The sequence below is a fragment of the Thermobia domestica genome, chromosome 14 (genome assembly GCF_964235325.1).
Source record: "Thermobia domestica chromosome 14, izTheDome1.hap1.1, whole genome shotgun sequence".
Lineage (NCBI taxonomy): Eukaryota > Metazoa > Arthropoda > Insecta > Zygentoma > Lepismatidae > Thermobia > Thermobia domestica.
In genome coordinates this window covers 6,458,867-6,484,557 of record NC_137467.1, presented here as the reverse complement: position 1 = coordinate 6,484,557, position 25,691 = coordinate 6,458,867, and the positions used below count along the sequence as shown (strand labels likewise).

Genomic DNA, 25,691 nt, shown 5'->3' with positions numbered 1-25,691 from the left:
AGAGGGTGTCATTTAGAGGGATCAGGGAGGAACAGTTATCCCTCCTGGATTAGAGACTTATATTGAATTTATCAATATGATAGTAGTATATAAGTGAAAGATTACTATTGAAGGTGATGAAGATCCTGCTCAGTGCCATGCCATGGGGGAGGGGCAAGCGGGGCGACGGCCCCGGGCACCGAAGTAAGGGGTGCAAAATTCGGGAGGGGAAAAGAAAAGAAAAGAAGGAAAGAAAAACAGAGGGATAAAACACATGTGCACATATATAAAATGAAAGAAAAAAGTAATGAAAAGTGCTCAAAATCAAGAAAAAACAGGGTTTACTTTTTAAAATTTTCTCCTTTCGCGGCTGGTCTGTCGACCTCACTCATATATACGGAGGTGCCGTCGTATACTCTCGCGCCAAGCGCTGATTTTCCACGACACGGCACTAATCCTACTGAAGATTTCGTAAACTAAACTATGTGTATGCAGTGAAGCAACCAAGGCTAATATGCTTGATTTAGAATCAGAAGTGTGAGAAAGAATGATAACTTTTTGTTAAGATATTTCTGTGTGTGTTTGTTTTAGGGCAAAAAATATTTGAGTTAATTTAAATCTTTTTAAAAACTCCTACATTAGTAACAAATAGTAACTACGGAATATAGGAAATAATAAGAAAAATAGCTACTGTAAATAGCAGTTAAAGTTTAGTGTAAAATATTTTTGCCAGTCTTTATTTAATGTTTTAGATGAAATCAAATGATTGTTTTTTTTTTTTTTAATTATAATCTCACATTGAATATTTATCAGCAATTAGTCTCAATATTAGATAAGATGTGTATGAGAATGGAATTGTTAAATATGCTGCTTTCTTGCAAAAATACAGAAAAACAACCCTCCCCCCCGAGGAGGTGACATTCCCCCCCGGGTGAAAATGTCTGAATTCAACACTGCTTTCAATATTCAGAGGATGTGCTTATAACAGCTTAGTTTGCAACTACCAGGGCTTAATTTTTTGAAGGGGATAAAAAGAGTTGTGTTTTCCCTTCCTGCAAATGATAATAGTAAGTTTATGAAATTAAATTGATTCCCAATAAATCGTATTGTCAGAGCGCTGATCTTTAGTTAGTAATTGGTTTATACTAGCGCTCCTTTACTTATTTTGTTTGAAAGTACTGACGTGTTGTCTACCATATTGACTAGGAACTGCTGAAAAATTCGTAGCCCAACCCAGGAGGAGTGCACGTGGAATGCTGAAGTTTTACTTCTACACTTCCCCCGATACACAATATACTACCTTGTGCAGTGTTCCAGTTTTTGCAGAAAAGTTAAAAAATCTGAAGATTTCCTCGCACCACTGTTCGTAGCACTACTCCTATCAGATCTAAGATGGCGTCCTTTCACGTGTTATTTAAGTTTGGGAAATAAGTACACCTAATAGACGGAGCTAAATCTGCGGAATAAGAATGATGATCTAGACATTGAAATCCTAGATTATGCAATGCCAGTAGTGTTCACAGGGGCTTGATGGACAGGTGTATTCTTCTGAAGGAACAGAATTTCTTTCTTTTCATTTTCCGCGGCGTTGAACTTTGAATTTTTCTTTCAGTTTTGGAAGCAATGCAATAAATATATGACCGTTGCGGATGTAGTCTATGAGTACGACTCCATACTTATCCCAGAAGAATGTTGCAAACAGTTTCTCAACCTACTTCTGTGTCTTGAACTTCTTAGGGCGATGGAGAAATGAGTGCTACTACTCCATTGACTGTTGTTTCGATTCAGGATCATAGTGGTAGAACCATATTTCATCTATGGTTACTAATCGTAAGCGAAATTGATCAGCATTACGGTCAAATTGGAAGAAGACTTCTCTTAATGCCGTCACTCTTTTATTCTCCTGACAGATATTTTGGGAACCCATTATGCCGAGAACTTTCGCATATCCAAGCCATTCTGAATTACGCTACCGACGTGTTCCAAAGAAATGCCCAGAAGCTCTGACAGAAGTTTCGCTGAGAAGGTAAAAACTGAGAAAGCGGGGTGCAGCCAGACCTCAGACTATAATAAGTGTATCGTGAGTTTACTATGCTCTTTAAAAACTATATAAATAATAGCTTAAATTATTTTTGTAATTGAAAACCTGGGGTGGCCTAGGCCCTCCTGCCCCGGGCCATATCCACCACTGGCTGAAATGCTGCAATTTTCAAGTATAATGTCACAAATTGCATCCACGACTTCGGGAAGAGTCACTGCTTTTAATCATCCTAGATGTAAAGCATAATTTGTTAAGAAATCGCCACGTTTATACTAAGCCACTTACTTCTTCACCACTGTATATAACGGAGGAGAGTCCAGTGGTGTTTCGCTGATTTCCTAATTAATTTACTTCGGTGACTTTCCTTGGTGGAACAAAAATGTTATAACAGATAGGATCTGGTGTTTGTGAAATTATCTGTCTGGGCACATATAATCACTTCAGAGGCCCGAGAAACAATAAAAAATTCATTATTAATATAAAAATTTGTACTTGTACATACAGATATGTTTTTCTAAACTATGGTTTCATTTTTCTATGTAGTACCTATACTCCTTCTGGATTGGACTACGACATTTTCAGCAGCTCCTCGTAAATTCTCTCTTATATATATATATATATATATATATATATATATATATATATAGAGAGAGAGAGAGAGAGAGAGAGAGAGAGAGACGTAGCAAATAGTACTACACGAATGTGTTACTTGTAGCATACGCGAAAGTAATTCAATTTACATTCAGGCTTCAAAAGTTTCATTGAAAAATATTTCATGTGCAGACGTTACTTATTTTTAGTTAAAAATTTTACTTGAAATAAGTTTAATTTAAAGTCATATACAGGTCTGTAGGTCTAATATGAAAACAGCAACGAAATGCACAATGTAATGTAAAATAAGTCAAACGTAATAAATATGTCATTTTTAGTATGGCAAATAGCTGCCCCCTGAAAATGTATCTGCCCCTCCTTTGCCCCCCTAAGAACTTAAAGCTGGTGTCGTCCCTGCTTAGGTCTCCTCAAACTTAAATCCAGCTCTGAGCACGATGAAGAAAGAAAAAAAAATAATAATAGCCAGCTGGCATGCATTGGCGTAACAATTTTATAGGACATTTTGCTAGGAGATATTACGGCTCTTACTTCAGAAAATTGAAATAACCTCACATGTACTTCAACTGTAGTCTAGGGGGGGGATCAACAGTGTTCTAGGAGGGTCTGGCTTCCCTCTAGTTACGCTTATGTTCGCATGTTCGAGTGAAGCTAGGTACCGCAATACCCACCTGTCCCAGATTCGAACCTCTCACAGAGCACCGATGTTATGTCCTGTCATTTCACAATTCATTCAATATCATCATTCACTTCTCATTGTTTCTTTTAGTCTACAGGACAGTGAATTAATATTTTGGCTCAAGACTAATTCACTTTCTCTAGAATTTTGGTTTAAACTTGCCACTATTTGCGTATCTATCACACTAGAAAAATAACATCAGCAAGGCCTAAATGAAATTTCTAGGAAACGAAACATTTGTACGCCCCTCTTTTATCTTAATAGCTAAGTACATATCTAATAGGGACAAATACCTTTAGCATTGAACATAGACATACCTGGTGTGTTCAAAAAGAAACCGAACTTTTTGAAATAGCGCACCAACCGGCAGAGGGAGCACACTGCCGCTATTGAGCATAACTATTGGCAGGCTTAGACAACAGACTGCCATTGGCCTCATTTCGCTTTGACGGTTAGTTGCCGAGCTACAAGTGCTGAAGTGAGTACGTGCACAAACTTGTTCGTCGAATTAGTGACAAAGTGACAATGAAAGAGCTTAAAGAATAACGTATGTACGTGAAAGTTTGCTACAAACTTAGCAAAATTTTACAGAGACATTTCAATTGCTTAACCAATTATGGGTAGGACTGTATGGGTCGATCAAAAATCAAGTGATACTGGTTGTATTTTTTTCGATTCGAAAGGCATCGTTCATCATGAATTTGAACCATGCGGTCAGATGGTAAACAACATTTGTACCAGTATATTTTGATACGTTTGAGAGATATTGCGCTCAGGAAGAGGCCTGAATTGTGGGAAAACCAGACTTGGATGTTGCATCATGCCAATGTGCCCTCAGGCTCAAGCATCGTTCCTAATCTGGAATTATCTGGTAAAACATCAGACACCCTTGTGTCCATGCACCCAATTCTCCGAACCTAACCCCAGCAGATTTTTTCTTGTTCCCCAAATATATAACTACTTTAAAAGGGCATCGTTTCCAAACCATAGAGAAGATTCAGGGCAATGCGACGAGACACCTGCGCTCCATCCCAGAAAATGCGTTCCAGCAGGCTTTTCAAAAATGGATGAAACCTTAGGAACCAGTGTATTACCAGTAGAGGGGACTACTTTGAGGGTAATAGTACTTAAAATGCAGTAGCGTAGCCAGGAGGTGTGTTTGGGGGGGGCAAGTGCTGTTATAGGTACATATAGAAAAATTACAAACAAAAAAATATATAAACACAAAAATATATAAAAAATTACATACATCAAAGTACTAAAGTACATTGTCGGACCTCTTTGGGGGGGCCCCGGCCCCTCCGGGCCCCCCCTTCCCTACGCCACTGTTAAAATGTAAAATGAACAATACATATTTTACATCAAAAGTTCGGTACTTTTTGAACACACTTTGTACGTGCGAATGCAAGATGGGAATAATATTATTGCAAATATGTTAAGGATAAGTTAATAATAAATGCATATTTACGTCAGGATCACCAAGCCAATCGTTGTCTGAGTAATGTAGATAAATAGGCGCTGTTATTTTCTTGAGGTTGTAGCTTGGCGGGTGTATCTGGCCATACCTTCTCCAGTTCGCCAACCATCCACCATAATCGTACTTCCTAAAGTAACCTGCAAAATAATTCAACATCACAGTCGCTTAGTATACGTAGATTTATAAGAATGATATGAAATTATATCTTTAAATGTCTTGTACCGGCAGAATTGAAGGTGATAATTAATTTAGTATAGTTTATTTGTAAAAGTTGAAATAAAGTGTCCAAATGTTTGTCATTAAATTTTCCTTTTTCTTTTTCTTTTTTTTTTTTAAAGCTGTAGCATACATAATATTGTGGGATACTGAATACTATTAAAGAAATTGTAAACAAACCCCCGATAGGTATATGTGGGGTCAGATTGATCACGACATGATCTTCACCAGTTGAATCCCATGTGTATTCTCAAGATCCCTCAACTTCAAGACAAGAAAGTATCTACTCATCCAAGATATCCGTGTCTTGGTGAAGTTAGCCACAATCAAAAATTTAACAAAATTAGCTACACTTACTTTAACTTGAACTTTTGATTGTTTATGTTTAAAATGAGGCTCCACCTAAAGTACAAATATATTGTTGTAGTAAAATTAATGCTTTACCTGAAGTCATTTCTTGAGCATAATGCACTATTGTTTTTGTAGATGCACCAGCGGGTGTATGAGATAAAATCACTGGCAACAGTGTCTGTGGACAGAAAAGTGTAATATTATAAAATCAATAGCATTAACTTATTTGTAAAAGTATTGTATTTTTTCTATATTTTTAAAATATAAAATATGAACAATTCACAATGAAGATATTCACTAAAACAAGGATTTAATAGTTAAATTCAAAAATATATATTATAGATTGAAATAAAATATCCCTTAAAATATTTCTTGAAACACTTCAATATTTGGAGATACCAGGGACGGATCCAGGGGGCGGTTGGGGCAATCGCCCCCCCCACAAGAGGAAAGTTTTTTTTTTTAAATTTTATATATAAATAAAACCCATCCCACAGTTTGGAGCTCTTAAAAGTAGCTCTAGGTAGCAGTGTTACAACCCACTGCCCTCCAGAAATTCGTCCTGGATCCGCCCCTGGGAGATACCAGAGAAAGAAACTAACCCTATAGCGTATGGAGCCTGGATGTTCAATGGCGCAATCACAAAATCTCTCCGTTGATTTTTATCCTTACCCTTAGCCAGCTGGATCTAGTTTCTACTTTATCAGAGAAAGAAATACTGTCTGAATTTCCCGCGAAAAATAAAAATGCAATTAAAAGCAGTGATGCCAACCTAAAGCGCTATAAAATCTCATCTTTAGAAGCAAAAAAATCGTATTTTGCATCTGAATTTCTCAGGTTGTACTACAACTGCTACTACTACTAATAATAAAATCTAGAAATGAAACTTGATTATTACATGTGTTGCGATTTTTAATTTCAGGGTGAATTATCAATTAATTTCGATCTTCAACGCATATAGAATAGTGCATGAGTAACTATTTTTCTTAATCAAGAACAAATATATATTTTGTTATCAGAAATGCAGTGACTCTATGCAGTGGTGCCCACCCCCCCTTATGTCTATGACGCACCCCCCCCCCAATTGTCTATCCGTAGGTGTTCTTCCATGAAAAAATCATCTTTTCGATTAATTTTACCCCCCTCATCAAACATATTTATATAGATTTTAACCCCCCCAATATTTCAATGACGCAGTTTGCGTCATAGCCCCCCCTTGTGGGCACCCCTGCTCTATGATACCTTTGTGTCATCACACTATACTGAGCAGAATGATATTAGAAAAGTATTGTTCTTCATAGATTTCACGTAGTTCTCAGAACACAAATTTCGTTTCTTGCAGGGCCGTGCCTAGGGGTAAGAAGGCGAGCGGGGCGGCGGCCCTGGGCGCCGAAGTAAGGGGGCGCAAAATACGGGAGAATAAAGGAAAAAGATAGGAAAAATTGCTTGGAATATATGTATGGGGCGCCGTCGTATACTCTCGCCCTAGGCGCTGATTTTCCAAGGCACGGTCCTGGTTTCTTGGTACTTGATTTTTAAGAATCGCATAGAAACTCACTAGATGGGTTTCTCCAATAAAAAAAAACAAACTAAAAGTTGACAACACTGATACGCTTATTGATGACTACTGCATGTCTCCTTCTCACTCGCAGAGAATTTTGTTGTCGTGGATTATACATATATATAGTGAAAAATCCCATATGTGTTGTCAATTTCGACGAAAGTTCCCTTTATCCCATTCCGAATAATTAACGTTGCAAAATCCCACGAAATGGTATTTTCCCCACGGGTTGGCATCACTGATTAAATGGTTCATGTCGTACGTATGACTATAGACGACGCCTGCCTTTGCTCAGCACAGATATTGTGAAATAATGTATAATTACAGCTTTATACAATATTGCAAAGAACGGATGTCTATTGTAGACAGTTATGATACAAGTATTTCTGTAAACTTATTAATTAAGTTTACCAGTTGTAAATTTGAATTCTTTACATATAATACCGTTTTTTCCCTCCTCAAACCTCTATTAAAGTTTTCAGTTCACCACCATACCATTGACATGCTGAGATATTTGTTATTAAAAGAAAAAAAAAAAACTTTGGCTTAAATGAAAGAACGAAAGATACAGAGATAACTGAACTATCTCTTATTTTGATTTCTGTTGTCCGCGTAACACAGTTTCCGCTTACTGAAAAGGGAGATTAACATGTGTTTCACCCCTAAATTTTTTATGGGACCAAGAAGTATTTCCATTTAAGTCAGATTTCTGTTTGATAAGGAGTCCGTTGAAGGCAAGTTTCACTGTGTCATACTCAGATACACTAATATTTGTTTCCATTCAATGCAATGTCAAATTAGCAGTTTCTGCAAAAGCATAATATTCATCTTGTACCCTCATAATTGGAATAAAATGGAAAATCTTGATAACCGTTTATCCTACCTTTACACTTTGAGTTATGCCAATGAATCTGTGCAGCGTACGTAGAGAAACAAGAATTTTAGAAATGATTTTTAAAAAAAGCGATCTTGGCCAAGAATTTTAGGAATGATTTTTAAAAATGCATCAAAGGATTGCGATCTTGACGAATAATTAGTTTTTGGACTAGGGTCCACAAAAATTTTGAACGGCCCCTAAATCGAGTTTTTTCTTTTTTTCTTTTCTTTTTTTTTATGGAATAAGCACATCATACTAAGTTAATTGATAGTTTGGGTTTGGCTACACTATATGTAGTTCTTCAGATATAAGGCCTACAAGAAATTTTTTGATTGAAATATATTGGATCTTGGATTACGTGTCAGAAAATTTTTGAACGGCCGGTAAATCGAGTTTTTTTTCTTTTTACGGAATAAGCACATCAAGCTGAGTTAATTGATAGTTTGGGTTTGGCTACACTATATGTAGTTCTCAATTTATAAAGCCTAAAAGAAAAGTTTAGACTGGAATATAATGGATCTTTTGATCCAGTAAGATTTTGCCAAATATAATATTTTGTTTCGTTGTGCTCCATTATCGTTTAGATGTAGAGATCATTGTCAGCCTCGGGAATGTTGACAAAATGAAGCAATAAAATTGGATCCACGAAGATTTAAATTTGGACTTTTCTACTATCTTTTTATCTTGAATTTGTGTGTATTTAATTTATTTATTTCCTGGCAGTCCAGTATGACTTCTGACAAGGTACATATTTAGTGCAGGCCATTCTTCATCCAGACATATTAAACATAACGTAATAAGAATCATATCTAATATATTAGACCTTACGGAACAATAAAAAGTTTTGATTCTACAGCAGTGAATTTTGGGGTTCCTTAGGCCATAGTGTAAACGTAAATAAATACATTCAAATAAGTGAGAAAAGTATTGCGAATTGTGTTAATGAAACCCTGATTTTTATTCAGTAACTATGTTCCTATTTTACTTACTCCGTTTAAGAGTTCGGAGTCGAATCCGCAAAGAAGGAAGACAACGTCACTGCACATCAACTGGAAGAGGGCGTTGTTATCGCACATCTCTTTCCCAACGAAGCTGATAAGTCCGTCTGTTGGAAGGAATTCGTTGATTCCCATCATATCCAAAAGCCACTACATATAGAAATAAATACATAGAACACTTAAATAATAGCATTAGCGTTAGAAAATGAAAGATCTAATTTCTTTTTACCTCGCAAAGTATTACGAAATAACGTAAAATTAGAATTGCCAGATTTTTGAAGCTCCAAACTGGAACGTTGTATTATCAAAAATTTCGCAAATTCATTGTAGAAGTTTTTCAAAATTCTAATATAAGATTTATTCTTACACACCATTCAGAAATCAAACAAATTTACACTGCATAAATATTAGTATGCACAAAGACAGTGTTGTGATTTCTAGCACCAAATATAATAATAATAATGCAGAAATCAGTTTTATGTGTTTTAGTCTCAAAATTTGCTCTTCACTAATCAAATATAGTGTTTCTAAATTTCTCGATCTAAATTCTTTTAACACTTGTTTCTGCTGAAATATACAGGGTGGCCCAAAAGTAGGTATACACCCCAACATTGTTCTAGCATAACATTCTAGTTTATGGGTGTAGTTGCTTGAGCTATTCCGAGCTTAAGATATAAGTATAAACACATTAAAAACAAATAATAAAGAAACTTAAGTCTGCCTGATGGATAACAATAAGAAATTATATAAAATGCAATGAGCTGATCAGTACGGTACTGTGACGTACTTTTGGGCTTCCCTGTAATATGAAAAACAATTTTAGCAAGAAAAATTAACAATTAACTAGTTTAACATCCATAAAATAAGGAGGGAAGGAAGAATTACTACACATTATTCAAGCTTATGCATTTCACTTGAATGAACCGTTCTCAAAAAAGCTTCTCTATTTTATTAAAGAATTCACTGGAAGTTATTGCAAAGTTGATTTGTAGAACATTAGTCCTCTCACTTTTGACTTTTGCACTAAACTTCTCTATGGTAAAAGCTGTAAAAGTTGTTAAATAACTTCGCGACTAGAAACTAAATTTCTCCGTCTGAGTGGGAGTAAACACGAAACCAACCCGGACTGTCCCGCTCAAAGCAGGGTGTCTGGTAGACCTATGTAAAACAGTAACATGCTGTTCCTTACAATATTTGGTGGTTTCGTAGTGCCATTTTTCCGATTTATTTAAAATTCTAGTGCTTGACCTAATATCATTTTTTTTTCTTTTGGCAAAGAACTACTTCTGCATGAAGTCCTTGGTTCGATCCCCAGTCCAGGATAGGATTAAGGGAGGGGCTTAAGGGGGATATAGCCCCGAGCCTCCAACTCTGATCAAAATCTCAACTGGCTATCTGAAAAAGCATCATTAAGATACAATCATCGTAAAATAAAATATGACCAACAATATGAAACATATTCCTTTAACTTTCGTACTGTACTTTCACAGAAATGGCCACATATTTTTTTTCTAGCCCCGGAACTCCAGATTGGTTAATCCAGCCCTGCCCCAGCCCAATAAGGTTGAGGTGGACAACATCGTGTTCGTAGGTTTCTCGGATACTCGCATTTCCTCCAACATAATCATTCCACTAATTATTTCATCATCATTCACTTGTCTTAATCATTCTGTCTCTTAGCGGACAGATGCGTGGGACGTTAAACTGGAAGTTTTCTTTCAGTTTAATCGAAAATGGAATGAAATCTTTAAGTTTTACGTCCCAAGTTATGCTGGTTAGCCTAAAGGAGACGGTGATAATGAAAAATGATTGAAATGAAGAAATTGGGAGAACCCCAAGGAACCCCACCACGAGCACGGTGTTTGTCCACTACAAAGTCCACACGACGCGAGCTGGGATCGAACCAGGGACCCCAAACACCGGAGGTGAACGCTCTACCACTGAGCCACCGCACCTCCTTAGTTTAATCGAGTATCAAAGTGCAGTAGGAGCGGTGAAAACAATTTGTGCTGTATGGGACTAATGCATATGCAAAGATATTGTTTCTTACTTCCAGGAAAACTAATTTGACTTTTAATGTGTTTCAGAGTTAGGATGACTGTTAGGCTTTGCGCTCCTCTTTATGTCAATCATCGTCAATAACGCACAAATTAGCTCGTTATAAATTATGACCACTCAATATTGTGCGCATTGCTAATTTTAGAAAGTTTTCCTCCTCTGAGAGGGATTTGAGTACGCAGGGAGTGAAAGTAGTACTTCGATAATATTGGTTAACCCAGGTTGAAAAAAAAAAAGGAACTTTGTGTAACGTCCTACGTTTGTGCCCTGTAGTTTCTCGGTATTGACAATCGGTCGTAAAGGTGTTAAAGCTTTTTCAGGACAGTTATCCTGAGTCAGGTTTTCTTCATTTATAGACACCAGACAAATGCTGGGATGGTACTTAACATACAGGTTCCAGACCATTTCCTTCTTTTCCCAATTCTTTCTATCTCCCCTTGCCTCGGATACTGTAATTCCCAAGAGATGTTATATCTTATGCGTGACGGGCTAAATGGCCTTAGATGTCGAAAGCCCAGAAATCTAATTCCTTTAGGGTAAGGGAAACGGCTGATTAAGGTAAGTGAATAATGATGGAAGAATTGGTGGAATGAGAATGTGCAAGGACACGAGAATACCCCGAGAAAACCCACGACAACTTACTTTGCCGGAGATCGAACCAGGGACCCCATGCAACAGAGGTAAGAGCTCTACCACTGAGCCCCCTTTAACCCAAAATGAGAGCAAGAAGGGGACCCTGAAATCATCGCTGTTTGCGTCATTTGTATTCTATGGATAACATTATTTAACCACCTCTGCTTGTGTTAATTAATCATTGCAATCGTATAAAGGTACGTGAATAAAGCTACGTTGATTACCATATGCTACGCACTTATGCATCAATCCTTCACATGTTAAGAGGCCTCATCCCGCACTGAGAAAAATCCATTATCCGGACAGCGGTATATTGTACAAATACAAGGATTCGTTATGTTTACTAAGGAAATCTGTACGGAGCGTACTTTATCCATATGCTACACAGGTACTGCCTTTTACCCGCTTAGATATTACATCATGTCGCTGCAGGATGTCTGACTTCTAACAATCTTCTGTATTTTACATACATATACGTATGTTAAATACTTCAGCTATATGTTATATACGTCCATCTGTGTGTGAGATCCAGGCCGCCTATAGACACCTCTTTCTTTCGCCATGGCTGACGTCATTGAACTACCGTCTTTTGCTTGCGAAACGAGGTTGTTTACAAACAGAAAAGAAGAGAGGAAGGAAAAATGCTTGGGTAAGTACACTAGTTAACTATTACTTTAGTTAAATATTCCATTAATTATATATTCTTTTAGTGTAACTTGCTTTAATATAGTACTAAGTAAGTAATGTAGTTTATGAATACAATTCTTACTATTGTAAAACTCGTTAATGATTGAGGACAATGGAATGGGTGAATCTGAATTTTGAGAAATCTTTGAATATTAATGTTTTGAAACATTTTACATTTCAAGGTAGCAAAATGAATGTTATGTGTTTATTCATTCCGTTTTATATGTGACGATTTATTACTTGGTGCAGATTTACTACAGGGCTGCTTAACATAATTGCTAATAAACCGTTTTCAGCGCGAAAATTCCCTTGTGTAGTGAAGATTTAGGATTTAGATTTCTGGGCTTTCGGCATCAATGGCCTTGTTAGCCCGTCGCATATGAGGGATGACTTCCCTCGGTGATCACACTATCCGGGGAAAGGAAGGGAAGAATGGATTGGGGAAAAATGGGGCCGCGGTGGCTCAGTGGTAGAGCGTTCACCTCTGGTGCTTGGGGTCCCGGGTTCGATCCCAGCTCCCGCCAAGTGAACTTTGTGGTGGACAAACACCGTGTGCGTGGGTTTTCTCGGGGTTCTCCCGTTTCCTCCCACTTTCTTCATTCCACCATTTCATACATTACTCATCATCACCGTCTCCTTTAGCCTAACCGGCATAACCGTGGGACGTAAAACTCAAAGATTTCATTTTCATTTTTGGATTTCGGAAGGGAGAAAACGGCTTGGGACCTATATGTTAGGTACCACTCCGGCATTTGCCTGCTGTGAATGAGGAAAAGCCAAGGAAACCTCATTCAGGATGGCTGGACTTAAAATCTTTTGATACTTTTTCGACCGAGTTCCCCCACCGGGATCGAACCCGGGACCGTTCGCACCGAAGGCGAGAGCGTTAGCGAATACGCTACGCGGGGCCACTAGTGTAGTTTAGAAAACTCATTTTTACTAGGATATTTGCAAGATTTTTTTTTCTTTTAGTTTAACGCCCCATGATTGTACATCAATGTAAGAGAGAAGGTGACGATGAGATACATGATAATGGTGGAATCAAGAAAATGTAAGGAAACTGGAAAGTCTTAAGAATAACCACAACTACAGTGTTCACCAAAAGCCTATTTGTCGGGAGCAGGAATCGAACCAGGGACCTACCGCGTCAGAGGTAAGCGCTCTCAGAGCTTTCTTTTGTTTAAAGAACTTGTTTACAATGATATATATATATATATATATATATATATATATATATATATATATATATATATATATATATATATATATATAACGAAGATATTGACATATTTTACAGCCTCACTGAAATTTTAAAAAAAAAGTAGTCAGGGAGAGCTTACTTGTCAGGTTTTTATTTTTTAATTTAATTTATTTTTATTTATTTATTTTTGCTTTGTTATGTTCCCTAGTTAATTAATGTTTGGGTTACTGAAAATTAAAACCTTTTTAGTATTATTGTTATGTCATCACTTTGGAACCAAAACGTTAGATTTTTTTCTTGTGTTTTCATATAGGAAGTTGGTGAGTTTGTGCCTTAGCACTGGTTTGGTTTCTAGAACGTAATTGAAGGTCATGTTGAGTTGAGTCTTGGTGGGTTTGAGTTCGTGAAGTGTCAGGCACTGCTTGTGCCCCTGTCTTCTGTTTGTGATGTTTCCTGGCTTTGGGCTGTGACGTATTTATGTTGAGGAGTACCAACGAAGGCCGCGTGATATACAGGTAGCTACAACACAGCTTCAAGAGTTAACGAGTGCCATGTCTTTGAATTTCAGCTTTCGTTACGGCGTGATAATGCAGTATAGTGCTAGATTGAAATTCTATGGGTGGTAAAAACGGTATGGTAAGAAATACAACGTAATTGTTATTAGTTTAATTAGTGTTTCTTCATAGTATTGTTTCACTATTTCTAGAAGGAATTAAGTATTAACGAAGTAATGAATAAGCAAAAGCACACATTGATTGACGTTTAGTATTTCTCATACTCCATTGAGAATGTTTTGATCCTCAGTTGCGCAAACATCCAGTGTGCGTTTATTTTCTTTCTTTTTTGGGGGGTTTACACTGCCTCACAGATGAGCTCTTTCGTGGCTAAGTGGTTAATGAACACGCCTTTGGCGTGGGACACCCGGGTTCGATTCCCGGCCGGGGGCCGCGGTGGCTCAGTGGTAGAGCGTTCACCTCTGGTGCTTGGGATCCCGGATTCGATCCTAGCCCCGCCAAGTGAACCTTGTGGTGAACAAACACCGTGTGCGTGGGTTTTCTCGGGGTTCTCCCATTTCCTCCCACTTACTTCATTCCACCATTTAATTCATTGCTCATCATCAGCGTCTCCCTTAGCCTAACTGGCATAACTGTGGGACGTAAAACTCAAAGGTTTCATTTCATTTTTTCTTAATCTCTTGCACCGACCGACCGACCGATCTCGATCAAATTTCCAACGTAGATGCGCTTCTGGCCTGGGAGTGTTTTTAGCTATTTACTTTGACAGTAGAACTTAGGGGAGGGGGAGGAGGGGGACAGAAAAAATAAATGACTTAATTTACTTTGAAGTGTAAAAGTGCGAGCGTTTTCTTCTCTCTCTCTCTCTCTCTCTCTCTCTCTTCACTCCTCCAGTCTCCTCTCACTTTTAGGGCCGCGGTGGCTCAGTGGTAGAGCGTTCACCTCTGGTGCTTGGGGTCACGGATTCGATCCTAGCCCCGCCAAGTGAACCTTGTGGTGGACAAACACCGTGTGCGTGGGTTTTCTCGGGGTTCTCCCATTTCCTCCCACTTACTTCATTCCACCATTTCATTCATTTCTCATAATCACCGTCTCCTTTAGCCTAACCGGCATAACCGTGGGACGTAAAACTCAAAGATTTCATTTCATTTTTTCCTCTCACTTTGATTTCATGATTTTGCACTCTGATGAAAAGTATTAAATACCGCCAGGAAAAGTACTAATATATAACCTCTCTTTTAGGCGCCCCCCAACCACGCGCCCGGGACACGTGCTTTGCTTGCTCGCCCATAGCTGCGGCTCTGTGAGCTACATAAGTAACATACAATGCTTACGTAATACTTTGGGTCATAAGTACTATTAAGAAAGGAAGAATTGCATTTTTTTAACTTTGGGAAAGGAGCTACTATGGGATTAAAGATAAGGTAGGAAAGGCAACACATTCCAGTCTGTGCTTTCACCCAGCAGACATATTGTTTGGAACCAAAAAAATGTGACTTTTGGAATCTTGTACTTAGGTTCACAGCAGAAGCGACGAAATAACTTGAATCATCCATTGTAGCTCTCCCCGCAGCCAGTTTCTAAAATGTTGGCAATAAGTTTGCGAAACGAGAGGTGACGACTCCAATTTTGGGTGAAAAGTCGCTATAAGAAATAATCGAGAAATTAATTGTCTATAAGCATTGTAAAAGTTGTAGATGTAAACTAAACAATATGTTCTACTCACTGGCGCAAATCCCGGGGGGGGGGGATGACGGATACATGTCCCCTCCAATCTTGGAACTGAGGGGGACTTCTCCCAAATAATCCGATTTGAAATGTGTTTTTTGGGAGAAATTTGATGATTTTTGTCCGATTGCTACCAAGGAACGTGAGATGTCCCCCAGAATAAGCCTCAAATCTGCAGCCTCCTAACGCTAAAGACAACTCTGATCCTCCACAACATTGTTTTTCAACTTCATAAGTATTTTGGACATCGCCAAAAAAAGTATGGTAACGGTCTTACCCTCCCCCCCCCCATGTTGAAGACAGATTTGCGCCGCTGGTTCTATTCACATCTTTGTAAACAGGGCGTAACCAATCCTTTAATTCAGGGATCATTTCAGGTTGTTTCGGGTACTTTTGTTCATGTTGTGGTCAAAATAGTTCCGAAATAATTAACACTACAGTACTTACGTTAAGCAATTTTTTGTAAAAGAAAAAGTGCAGAATAATTAAAAGACCCCAGAGGACAAATATAACAAACACCTTCTTCGCCTTTTTTCACGCATCTATAGCTAATCTTGTTGCTATCGGTAATGATGTATTACGTGTGTCTCTCAACGGAAACTCTGCGAACTAAAGGACATCAAGTTTGTAGTTATTCTTCGTTAGAGGGCAAGGGTAACATAACAATGCAGGATTGTGGAGTAGTGAGTACGCTGTATTTCCAAACTCTTCATCACTTGCGCTGATTAAAACAAACAAACAGAAAAAAATAACGTAAAAACTGTTTTGAACTAATAATGCTTCTCTACAGATGAACATTTTGTTTGCAGCAAAAAGTCGCTAAATGTGTACGTAGGTAAATCGTCATTTAAAAATCACCCCAAAAAGTCTCCAATCGGATTTTTTTTTTTGTCGTTATCGTAGGGCGACCATACGTCCCGTTTTGACCGGGACAGTCCCGTTTTAGGGGCGTGTCGCGGCCGTCCCGTCAGTAGATGGAAAAAAGTAGTATTCGTCCCGTTTTATGTAAATGAAAGAAGTAAATAACAAACCCAGTACCTTTACTCCTTTTAAAAGTATTAATAATAACAAAGCGGCAAAAATTGAACTGAAAATCCCTATATTAAAAATACTCTATAGTTCGCAGTACTGCTCGAAAGGCAGCAGAGGTTTTAGCAGTTGGTTGTGTGTTAAATAAACTTCAACGTGTCTTTCCTTTTTCATAAGTACCCGCTCTGTAACGAAGAGAGAGAGGGGGAACTCTGATATCAAGGCACTGATAAGAACAAAGGTAGATCTAAAAGTCTAGTGTTGCAAGAACCTGTCCCGTTTTTAACTGACAATTTTATGGTCACCCTGCGCTATCGTTGAGGTCGAATTCCCCTTATTTAGCGACTTTACCCAAAATTGGCAACATTGACCCCCACCGAACAACACCCCGTCATCTTGAGCCTAGCCAGCATAATAGTGGGACGTAAAACTTAAAGATTTCATTTCGAACAACACTCCCAGAAACCTACTGTTATACTATTCTCAAACCACCCTTTCGTACAGTTCTCCCTATTCGAAAAAAAAAAAAAATTGTAAATAGCAGTGTTCATACATAAATATGGAACTCAATTTCCCTGAATTTTGCAGGTTTTCCAGGTATTAATTTTGCAATTTCCAGGTCTAGTGGAAGAAACTAATAGTACGAGAACACATAAATTTTAAGAATACTATATTTATATATTTGAGAATGGCCACCCTTCTCCCCAATGAACGATTGCAATTAAATATTGAGTCACAAGAAAATAAATAATTAAAATAAATAAAATTTAAGTTGAAAAATATTAAGTTGAGAAGCCTACTAAGGGAATTATATAATACTTTTGTTCCATACTTGAATACATTCAAAATATACAAAAAAATATTGGCTTGGGGAAGAAAAAAGGGCCCGCGAGATTTTAACTGATTCTTGTAGTACTCGACGACAGAAATAGATTACTGAAAGAATTTTCAAAATCGGCACAGGCAAACATGAAGAAAATCGCATTTTCAGGTACCGGTTCAAAATGAGAAGAAAAAAGGACCGCGAGATTTTAACTGATTCTTGTAGTACTCGACGAGAGAAATCGATTAGTGAAGGAATGTTCAAAATCGGCGCAGGCAAGCATGAAAAAAAATCCCACTTTCATGTACCGGTTCAAAATGGGGAAGAAAAAAGGGCCCGCGAGATTTTAACTGATTCTTGTAGTACTCGACGACAGAAATAGATTACTGAAAGAATTTTCAAAATCGGCACAGGCAAACATGAAGAAAATCGCATTTTCAGGTACCGGTTCAAAATGGGAAGAAAAAAGGACCGCGAGATTTTAACTGATTCTTGTAGTACTCGTCGAGAGAAATCGACTAGTGAAGGAATTTTCAAAATCGGCGCAGGCAAGCATGAAAAAAAATCGCACTTTCATGTACCGGTTCAAAATGGGGAAGAATAAAGGGCCCGCGAGATTTTAACTGGTTCTTGTAGTACTCAACGGGAGAAATCGATTAGTGAAGGAATTTTCAAAATCGGCGCAGGCAAACATGGAGTAAATGGCATTTTCATGTACCGGTTCAAAATGGGGAAGGAACAAGGTCCCGCGAGTTTGAACCGCTACGATGTATGTTCACGAATGTGCCCGTCTTCTCAAATTTAGTTAATTACTGTGACACTGAAACATGTGACACAGAGTCACATTGTGGATGACTCTGCAATCGGCAACCACTGCACATATACTCCTCCCGCCCCACAGTTTGATTATTTCGATCCATTCCTCACGTGCTAACGGCATGGTTCAACATCTGCAAGAGAGAGGTAAATGTAACGTTCATTTGGCAATAGCTTTCCACCAAATTAAGCTGCATGAAATCTGATTGCATATTTGACATACTGAGAAAATTCTAGCCCGTGGCCATATGTATCACATATCCCACCAGTTCATAAAAATTTTGAACACAAAATTACGGTCGTCCGTGTGACGTACTCCCAAAAGGCCTAATGTGTATCACCCACCTCACATTCAATTTAACCACATCCGTGTAGAATTTAGAAAGGAACTTCTTATGATGTATACAGGATGTCTCAAAAGTTCCCTAACATAGGGTAACTCTGTTATCAGAGTTACAACAAAATGTAAGAGGAAAAAAAATCTCGAAATATGACGTTTTCAATCTAAAGTGAACACTTTAAAAAAATCGGACGAGATGTTTGTGCTGTATACTCTTCATGCACCCAATTTTAAATGAAAATGCAACGTTGCCATTTACCTGAACCCACAACATAAGTGAATGAAGTTACTGTTTGAAACGGAGACTGGCCATCAACATGTTCGCGTAAAAGACAGTAACTTCACTCACTTATGTTGTGGGTCCAGGTAAATGGCAACGTTGCATTTTCATTTCACATTGGGCGCATAAAGAGTGTACAGCGCAAAGGGGTCATCCGATTTTAAAAATTCCTTCACTTTAGATTGGACACATCATATTTGGAGATGCTTTCCCCTCCGACATTTTGTTATAACTCGGATAATAACAGAGTTACCCTATGTCAGGGGACTTTTGAGACACCCTGTATATCTTATTTAATATATGTTTGATGTCACTATATCTGTAGTATAATTTAGTTTGTTTAAATTTACAATTTAATAAGTAGATTCGGATTTACATGCGTAGGATTTTGTATGCATCTAACTAATGAATTCTTTTATATTCATACTTAACTTAGTGACTTGGCTTTGGACTGCAACTGATTATTGTAACCCATTATTGCTTGAGAAGAAACAAGATATCCGAATCTTCATTTGGAGAAATCAAAGGTCTATTGGAAAGCTGGGAATTACAACCATTAATTTCTACATTTCAAGGTGCGTAAATTATATATTCTGTGTTTATTATTACTATTATTGGGTTTGGAATCAATCAAGCATTTCATGATATTTTAGAGGGATCAAGATGGGTGCCGGATAGATAAGTATTTGAGCGTCAGGCTCTTATTTCTTTTCAATTTAATATTTAATCAATGATTATTTTTCTCCCTCATTATTCCACCAAATCGTATTCCAAGATCATAAATTTTCATTACTCATTTGTGACCGTCAGCCTACATAACATATTCGTAGGACGTAAAACAAAGATTTCGTTATTATTGTTTCTATCTCTTTTCTCCATAGCTGTGAAAAATAATGCCTTCAACATCATAAATTTGTATGCCACTTGCCTGCTTTCGCCTTCAGTCGTCTTACTCTTCGGACATCACGAAGCAAAGCAGGTACTTTGCAGTTTTCATAGTTTTGAAAGGATGTGACATAACATAATGATGTTGGTGTTGCGATGTTCAGTACCGTAGATAATTAAACAATGCTAGTAAACAAATCGAGTAGCAATTGTAATTTTTTAGCTTACATGCCTTTCAGACCGGCCATATTTTTTTTTTTTTTTGTTTACAACATATTGTTATTTCTACTCTATATGAAATATATTCTGAGGTTGTGTTTTGGGGGACGTGGTAGCTCAGTTGTGGAGCGTTGACCTCTCCTGCGTGAAGTTCCTGGATCGATCCCAGCACGTGCTAAATGGGCTTTGTGTTGGAGAAACACTGTGTGTGATTTTTCTCGGGGTTTTCCCGTTTTCTCACACATTTTCATTCTACTATTCCATTCATTCTCATCATCATCGTCTCCTTGAGCATATCCGGCATAATCGTGGAACGTAAAACTCAAAAATTTCATTTCATTTCATTTCATATAAACTTTGTTGCAAAGTAACCTGATAGCTGAAGATACTTTGCAACATATACAAAAAAGTATTTTCAGCATACGAACATAATGTTTCTGTGCAGTGTTTTCTCTCTTCTATTGATACATTTCACTTCCTACACAAAACTGCATGCAGTCTACAAATATTGAGGTTGGACTTACGGTACCGGTGTCAGTACTTAGTACGAATTATTGATATTTGTAAAGAAAATTATGTATTTTCTGGTACCGACATAGGAACCACGTTCTGATAGTTTAGTATGTCCCACAAAAATGGCAACTCAAGAACAGCAAAAATCTTCGAGATCTGATTTGCCTTGGTTGCTCTTTATATCCAAGAATATCATCCCAACCGTAATCAGTGGAAGATTTACGGGATTTGAGGCTTTCAGGCTGAAGCTCACCCAAATTACAGGATTTCTTTTTTACAAAATTCTGATGTTAGTCATTCCTATGTGTCTACGCTTCAAGCCCTTCAAAAAGTCTAGTCGTTTCTAAATAAAGGAAGTCTTTCTGTGTGAAGTCACTCTCAAACTATTTTTCTGAATCCGCCGCTTTTCGTAATTTATTTTCCAGCAAGAAATCCATCCCGACATTTACCTGAATAGGAAATTTTCCTAAAGTTAGATGGCAGGAGGTACCCGTAGTAATAATTTCCTATCTGAGGGGTTACGTTTGATCGGTGCAAAGTAGCCCCGATTAGAGGCTGAAACAACCTTCTCCCAGTTTTATTTTTCTATGACTTTAAAACGTTTCACACTTCAATTTCAACTATTGTCTCAAAGTCCCATTATACACAGAGTATTCTACGAAACTGACTTGACTTTGACGAAAATTCTTGTAGGTGATATCTTTCAAATTTTGTCGGCCTTTACAGTGACTGCTTTCCATACCTCTACAACAACAAACCCTTCAGGTAATTAGAACTGATGTTAACCGCCAACCAAATAGTCAATGTTCTATCTTACGGTGACAGTTGAAACTTTTTCTTTACAGTCCATCATTTTACCGACAGAGGACTGTGAAACTTTTGCCGTATTTTGTGCAAAGTTAATCCTGAAGTGCAAAATAATCCCGTCTTATGGTACTTACAGAATATTAGTCAGTAATTTTCACATTAATTTTAAAGGTGACAACAGTTGGAGCCTAGGGCTGTGTGATATTTAAATCGAACGGTTGATATTTTCAAATATCAAAACATCGATATCGAAATTTTTGATCGATATATCCATATTCTTTTCTCTCTTTCGTATTTCTATATTTTCGATTTTTGATATTGTTTATATTTCGATATTGCTGTATTTTTCAATATTTCGAACAAGTTTCGATAGTTTGTCGATATCGATTATCTATATTTAAATTCGGATATCGCAAAGCCCTATCGAACCCTTCGGAAATGAAGTTTTTGGCTATGGACCTGATTAGGGATGCACACGAGACAAGACGAGACATAATTTTTGTTACGAAATTCGAGACGAGACAGAGCTCTTCCAATAGAAATGGATCCAGTTTTCGAGACGATACATAACTTTCGCGGCACCTTTTCGAGAGGAGACAATCTCAAATCTTTTCTCTTGCGCATCCCTAGACTTGATCACGAGTTCTCAAAAAAAAAAAAAAAAAAAAAAAAATGTTAATGAGAAATAACATCTAAATACAATATCGGTAGCTAAAACATTTTTGTTTTCATTCTTCAGTAATGCATTGTTATTAATCTCAGTATTTTATAGTGTATTCTTAAGCTTAAGGTGATGTATAATTAAATTTTGAATTCAGTTAACTTATTTTGTTTCTTAGATTGTTTTCAAAATGTATGTACAAACGTTTATTTTCATTTTTGAGTGTTTAAAGTGACGTATAGTTATTAAACATAGTATTTAATATTGTATTCTTAACGTGAAAGTGATATACAGTTAACTTTACAATTCAGTTAACATTTTTCTTTCTGAAATTGCTTTAAAAAGTATGTAAAAACGTTTTTTTCTTTTCTTTCTTGAGTGCTAAAAGTGATGAAAAGTTATTAAGCTTACTACTTTATATTGTATTCTTAACCCTAAACTGATACACAGTGCGTTTTTGAATAAATTATGTCAAGTTATTTGAGTGACGAACACTGATAGAAAATCCTGACTATTACTGGAACATTTTGATTTTAAGGTGAGGACTACTGCTGCAAGGATTTTAAAATATTGTTTTTCCTTCTACTCCTTTTTGAATTCTGACTACATGGTCATTATAGAAAGGATCAGTGAGTCTTTCCAACTACGGTATAGCTCCGACAGATTCACAATGCTCAGAGAAAAGACAAAATAGTATGTTTTCAACCTTAAAGTGAGAACCACTGGCGTTTTTACCCTGCTATGCAAAAGTAAGTGAGTACTCCAATGGGGTTCCAATGCGGTCCCTAATTTCTGCATTTTAGATATATGGAAATACATGTCTCTAAAATGTAAAGAACTGATTTTTTTTTTAACTGAAAACTGCAATTCGGTAAGCCTTATGGATACCGAGATATGGGAAAATAAAGAGAGATACTATAGGTATGTGGGTCTTGCATACTTGACGCTACAATTCGGAAAATGAATTAAAATATGACTAACGGCCATCAAGATGATGTCAAATAAAGGGGGACCAACACAGTTAAGGGGTTTTCGTTTCGCTAAAATTTCCGAAGTCGTTCATGGACAGTTAATAAACACCAGTAGCAATTTCATCTTAAAGTAATTAGATATATTCATGGGGTGTTAGAACATCATGGAGTCTACCAATATTAAATTTTAAAAACTTTTGAAAATATAATGTGACATTTGTAAACAGTATTTGAAATATGTGTTTACCCAAAACTTCCAGCTAGTACATCTAACATCTGGAGAAACACTGTGAAATAAAAGTGTATGAGATCTTGAAATTTCGGAAACAATTATTGGTCGCAACAAAATTAAATCAGATGGTACTTCTATGGGTTAAATGAGTACCTCAGTACAATTTCGATCGAAAGATTAGTTCAGTCCTAGGTTTTCTTCAGGCAATTCCAAGGGTTCATCGAGCTGTACAAAAGAATGAAAATTCGCTGTCAATATCTAAGATAGTAACCAAGATAAAAGGAATTATATATTTTATGGCGTAAAAATAGAGATCTTTATATATTTGTACTTTTGGGTCTTTCCTATAAGAAAAAAAATCAGAAAACTACTGTATATACCTTAATAGACAATTCAATGGGCGGGGACACAGTAGCTTAGTGGTAGGGTGTTTAACTAATATTTTTTTTTGCAGAAACTATTGGAGTATTCACTTAACCCATAGAGATACGATCATACTTAACTCCCTATTTAATTTTAAATTAAATAAAAGGAAATATTTCAGTGTAGCGACCCACGATTATGCATTTCAGTCTCAGGGAGATTTTGATTAAAGCAAGTGAATGTTGTTGGCAGAATTGATGGAATGCAAAGGTGGGAGGAAAGAGAGAACCCCGAGAAAACCCACGAATACGATGTCCACTACAAACTGACTTGGCCGCGTATAGAACCAAGAACCCAATACACCAGAGGTAAGCACTCTACCACTAAGCCACTGTGCCCCCGCCAATTTAATTGTCTATTAAGGTATATACGGTTGTTTTCTAAAATTTCTTCTTCTTACAGCAAAGACTCAAAAGTACAAATCCATGTGGGTCTCTATTTTTACGACGTCATAAAATACACAATTCCTTATATCTCGTTTGCTATATTAGATATTGACAAAAAATGTTCACTTTATTTCAGAGCCCGATGAACGCTTGGAATTGTCCAAAAAAAATTTAGAGCTGAATTAATCTTTCGATCGAAATTGTACTGACGAGTCTGCGGTACTCACTTAACCCATAGAAGTACCATCTTATTTAACTTTTGTTAGGATCAATAATTGTTTTCTGAAATTTCAAGATCTAATACGCTTTTATTGTATGGTGCCTCTCTAGCTGCTAGATGTACTAGCTGGAAGTTTTAGGTAAATATATATTTCTAATACTCTTTATAAATGTCAAAATATATTTTCCAAAGCTTTTAAAATGTAATCTTGGTAGATCCCATGATGTTCTTAAACTCCATGGAAATACCTAATTACTTTAAGATGAAATTGCTACTGATGCTTATTAACTTTCCATGGCCGGTTTCGGAAATTTTACCACCTAACACGAAAACCCCATAACTGTATGGATCCTCCCTTTATTTGACAATATCTTGATAGTCATATTTTAATTAATTTTCTAAATTGTACTGTCTAATATGCAAGCTCCACGTACCTATGGTGTCACTTTTTATTTCATCATATTTCGGTAACTGTTAGGCGTACCGACTTGCGGTTTCGGTAAACACACACCTCTAAGGTTCTTTAAAACGTTATTAAAACATATTTTAGAATGTTTAGAAATGAGAGTTCTGCGAATATTATGGTACCCGAAAACCCCCATCAGGGCGTGTGTGTAGTGTATTTAATTGAAACTACTTTTGAGGTGGTTGTAAGCTCTCGTAATTACGTTTCCGAAACTGCCCATCTAGTACGCAAACCCCACATTTCTATGGTGTCGTTCTTTATTTTCCCATATCTCGATATCCATAAGGCTTACCGAGTTGAGGTTTTCGGTAAACAGATGTCAGTTCCTTACATTTTAGAGACATATATTTTCATATATCTAAAAAATACAGACATTAGGTACCCCATGGTAGCCCGAACACCATTGAGGTACCCACTTACTTTTGAATGGTAATACATTTTGAGTTGTTGTTCAGCATCAATAAACACTTCATAGTTTTTCTACGTGCAACCCAAAAGTCCATACCTGACCGAACAGATTTTGTCCATTTAATCTCAAAAATGTTAAGATACTTTGTATTGTTAAGTACAACCAAATTAAGCACACTGAATATAACATTTTAAATATTTTCTGATTTTTGTTGCAGGTATTTCGTGCATCAAACCAGAATTCTGCTTGAAAGACAGTCAAAAGAAGCAGTGTAGGTTGTGGCTAAAAGTACGCCCTTTCTGAAGACAGACTCAGTTGTACTTACATTATTTTGTACGAATATATAACCCTAATAAAGATACTGTACTACAAATTATTTCTTTCTTCCATAAATTATAATAAAATATTATCTCTGTTTAAAGAAAATGATTGTTAATGTTAAGTCATTTTAATTCTTTTTCTCTGTAATAAGAACATTATCCCTAGCAATATTTTTTATCTTTGTGCTATTGCGATTGGATGAAGTAAAATTCTATACGAAGCACTATTATTTCAGACATGCATTAATAACTAATGTATTGTTCTGTATGTAAGACAATGT

General features: G+C 36.9%; 1 protein-coding gene across 1 annotated transcript in view; it reads right to left on the bottom strand.

The window, feature by feature from the left end:
- Positions 1 to 25,691, bottom strand: part of LOC145669484 (lipase 3-like) — a 54,805-nt gene that overhangs the window by 5,662 nt on the left and 23,452 nt on the right. Inside the window, exons 6-8 of the mRNA XM_081737658.1 lie at positions 8,780 to 8,938; positions 5,446 to 5,530; positions 4,777 to 4,922 (exon numbers count right to left, since the gene is read on the bottom strand). Of these exons, the coding sequence (XP_081593784.1) occupies positions 4,777 to 4,922; positions 5,446 to 5,530; positions 8,780 to 8,938 (390 nt within the window). The remainder of the gene's footprint in view (positions 1 to 4,776; positions 4,923 to 5,445; positions 5,531 to 8,779; positions 8,939 to 25,691) is intronic.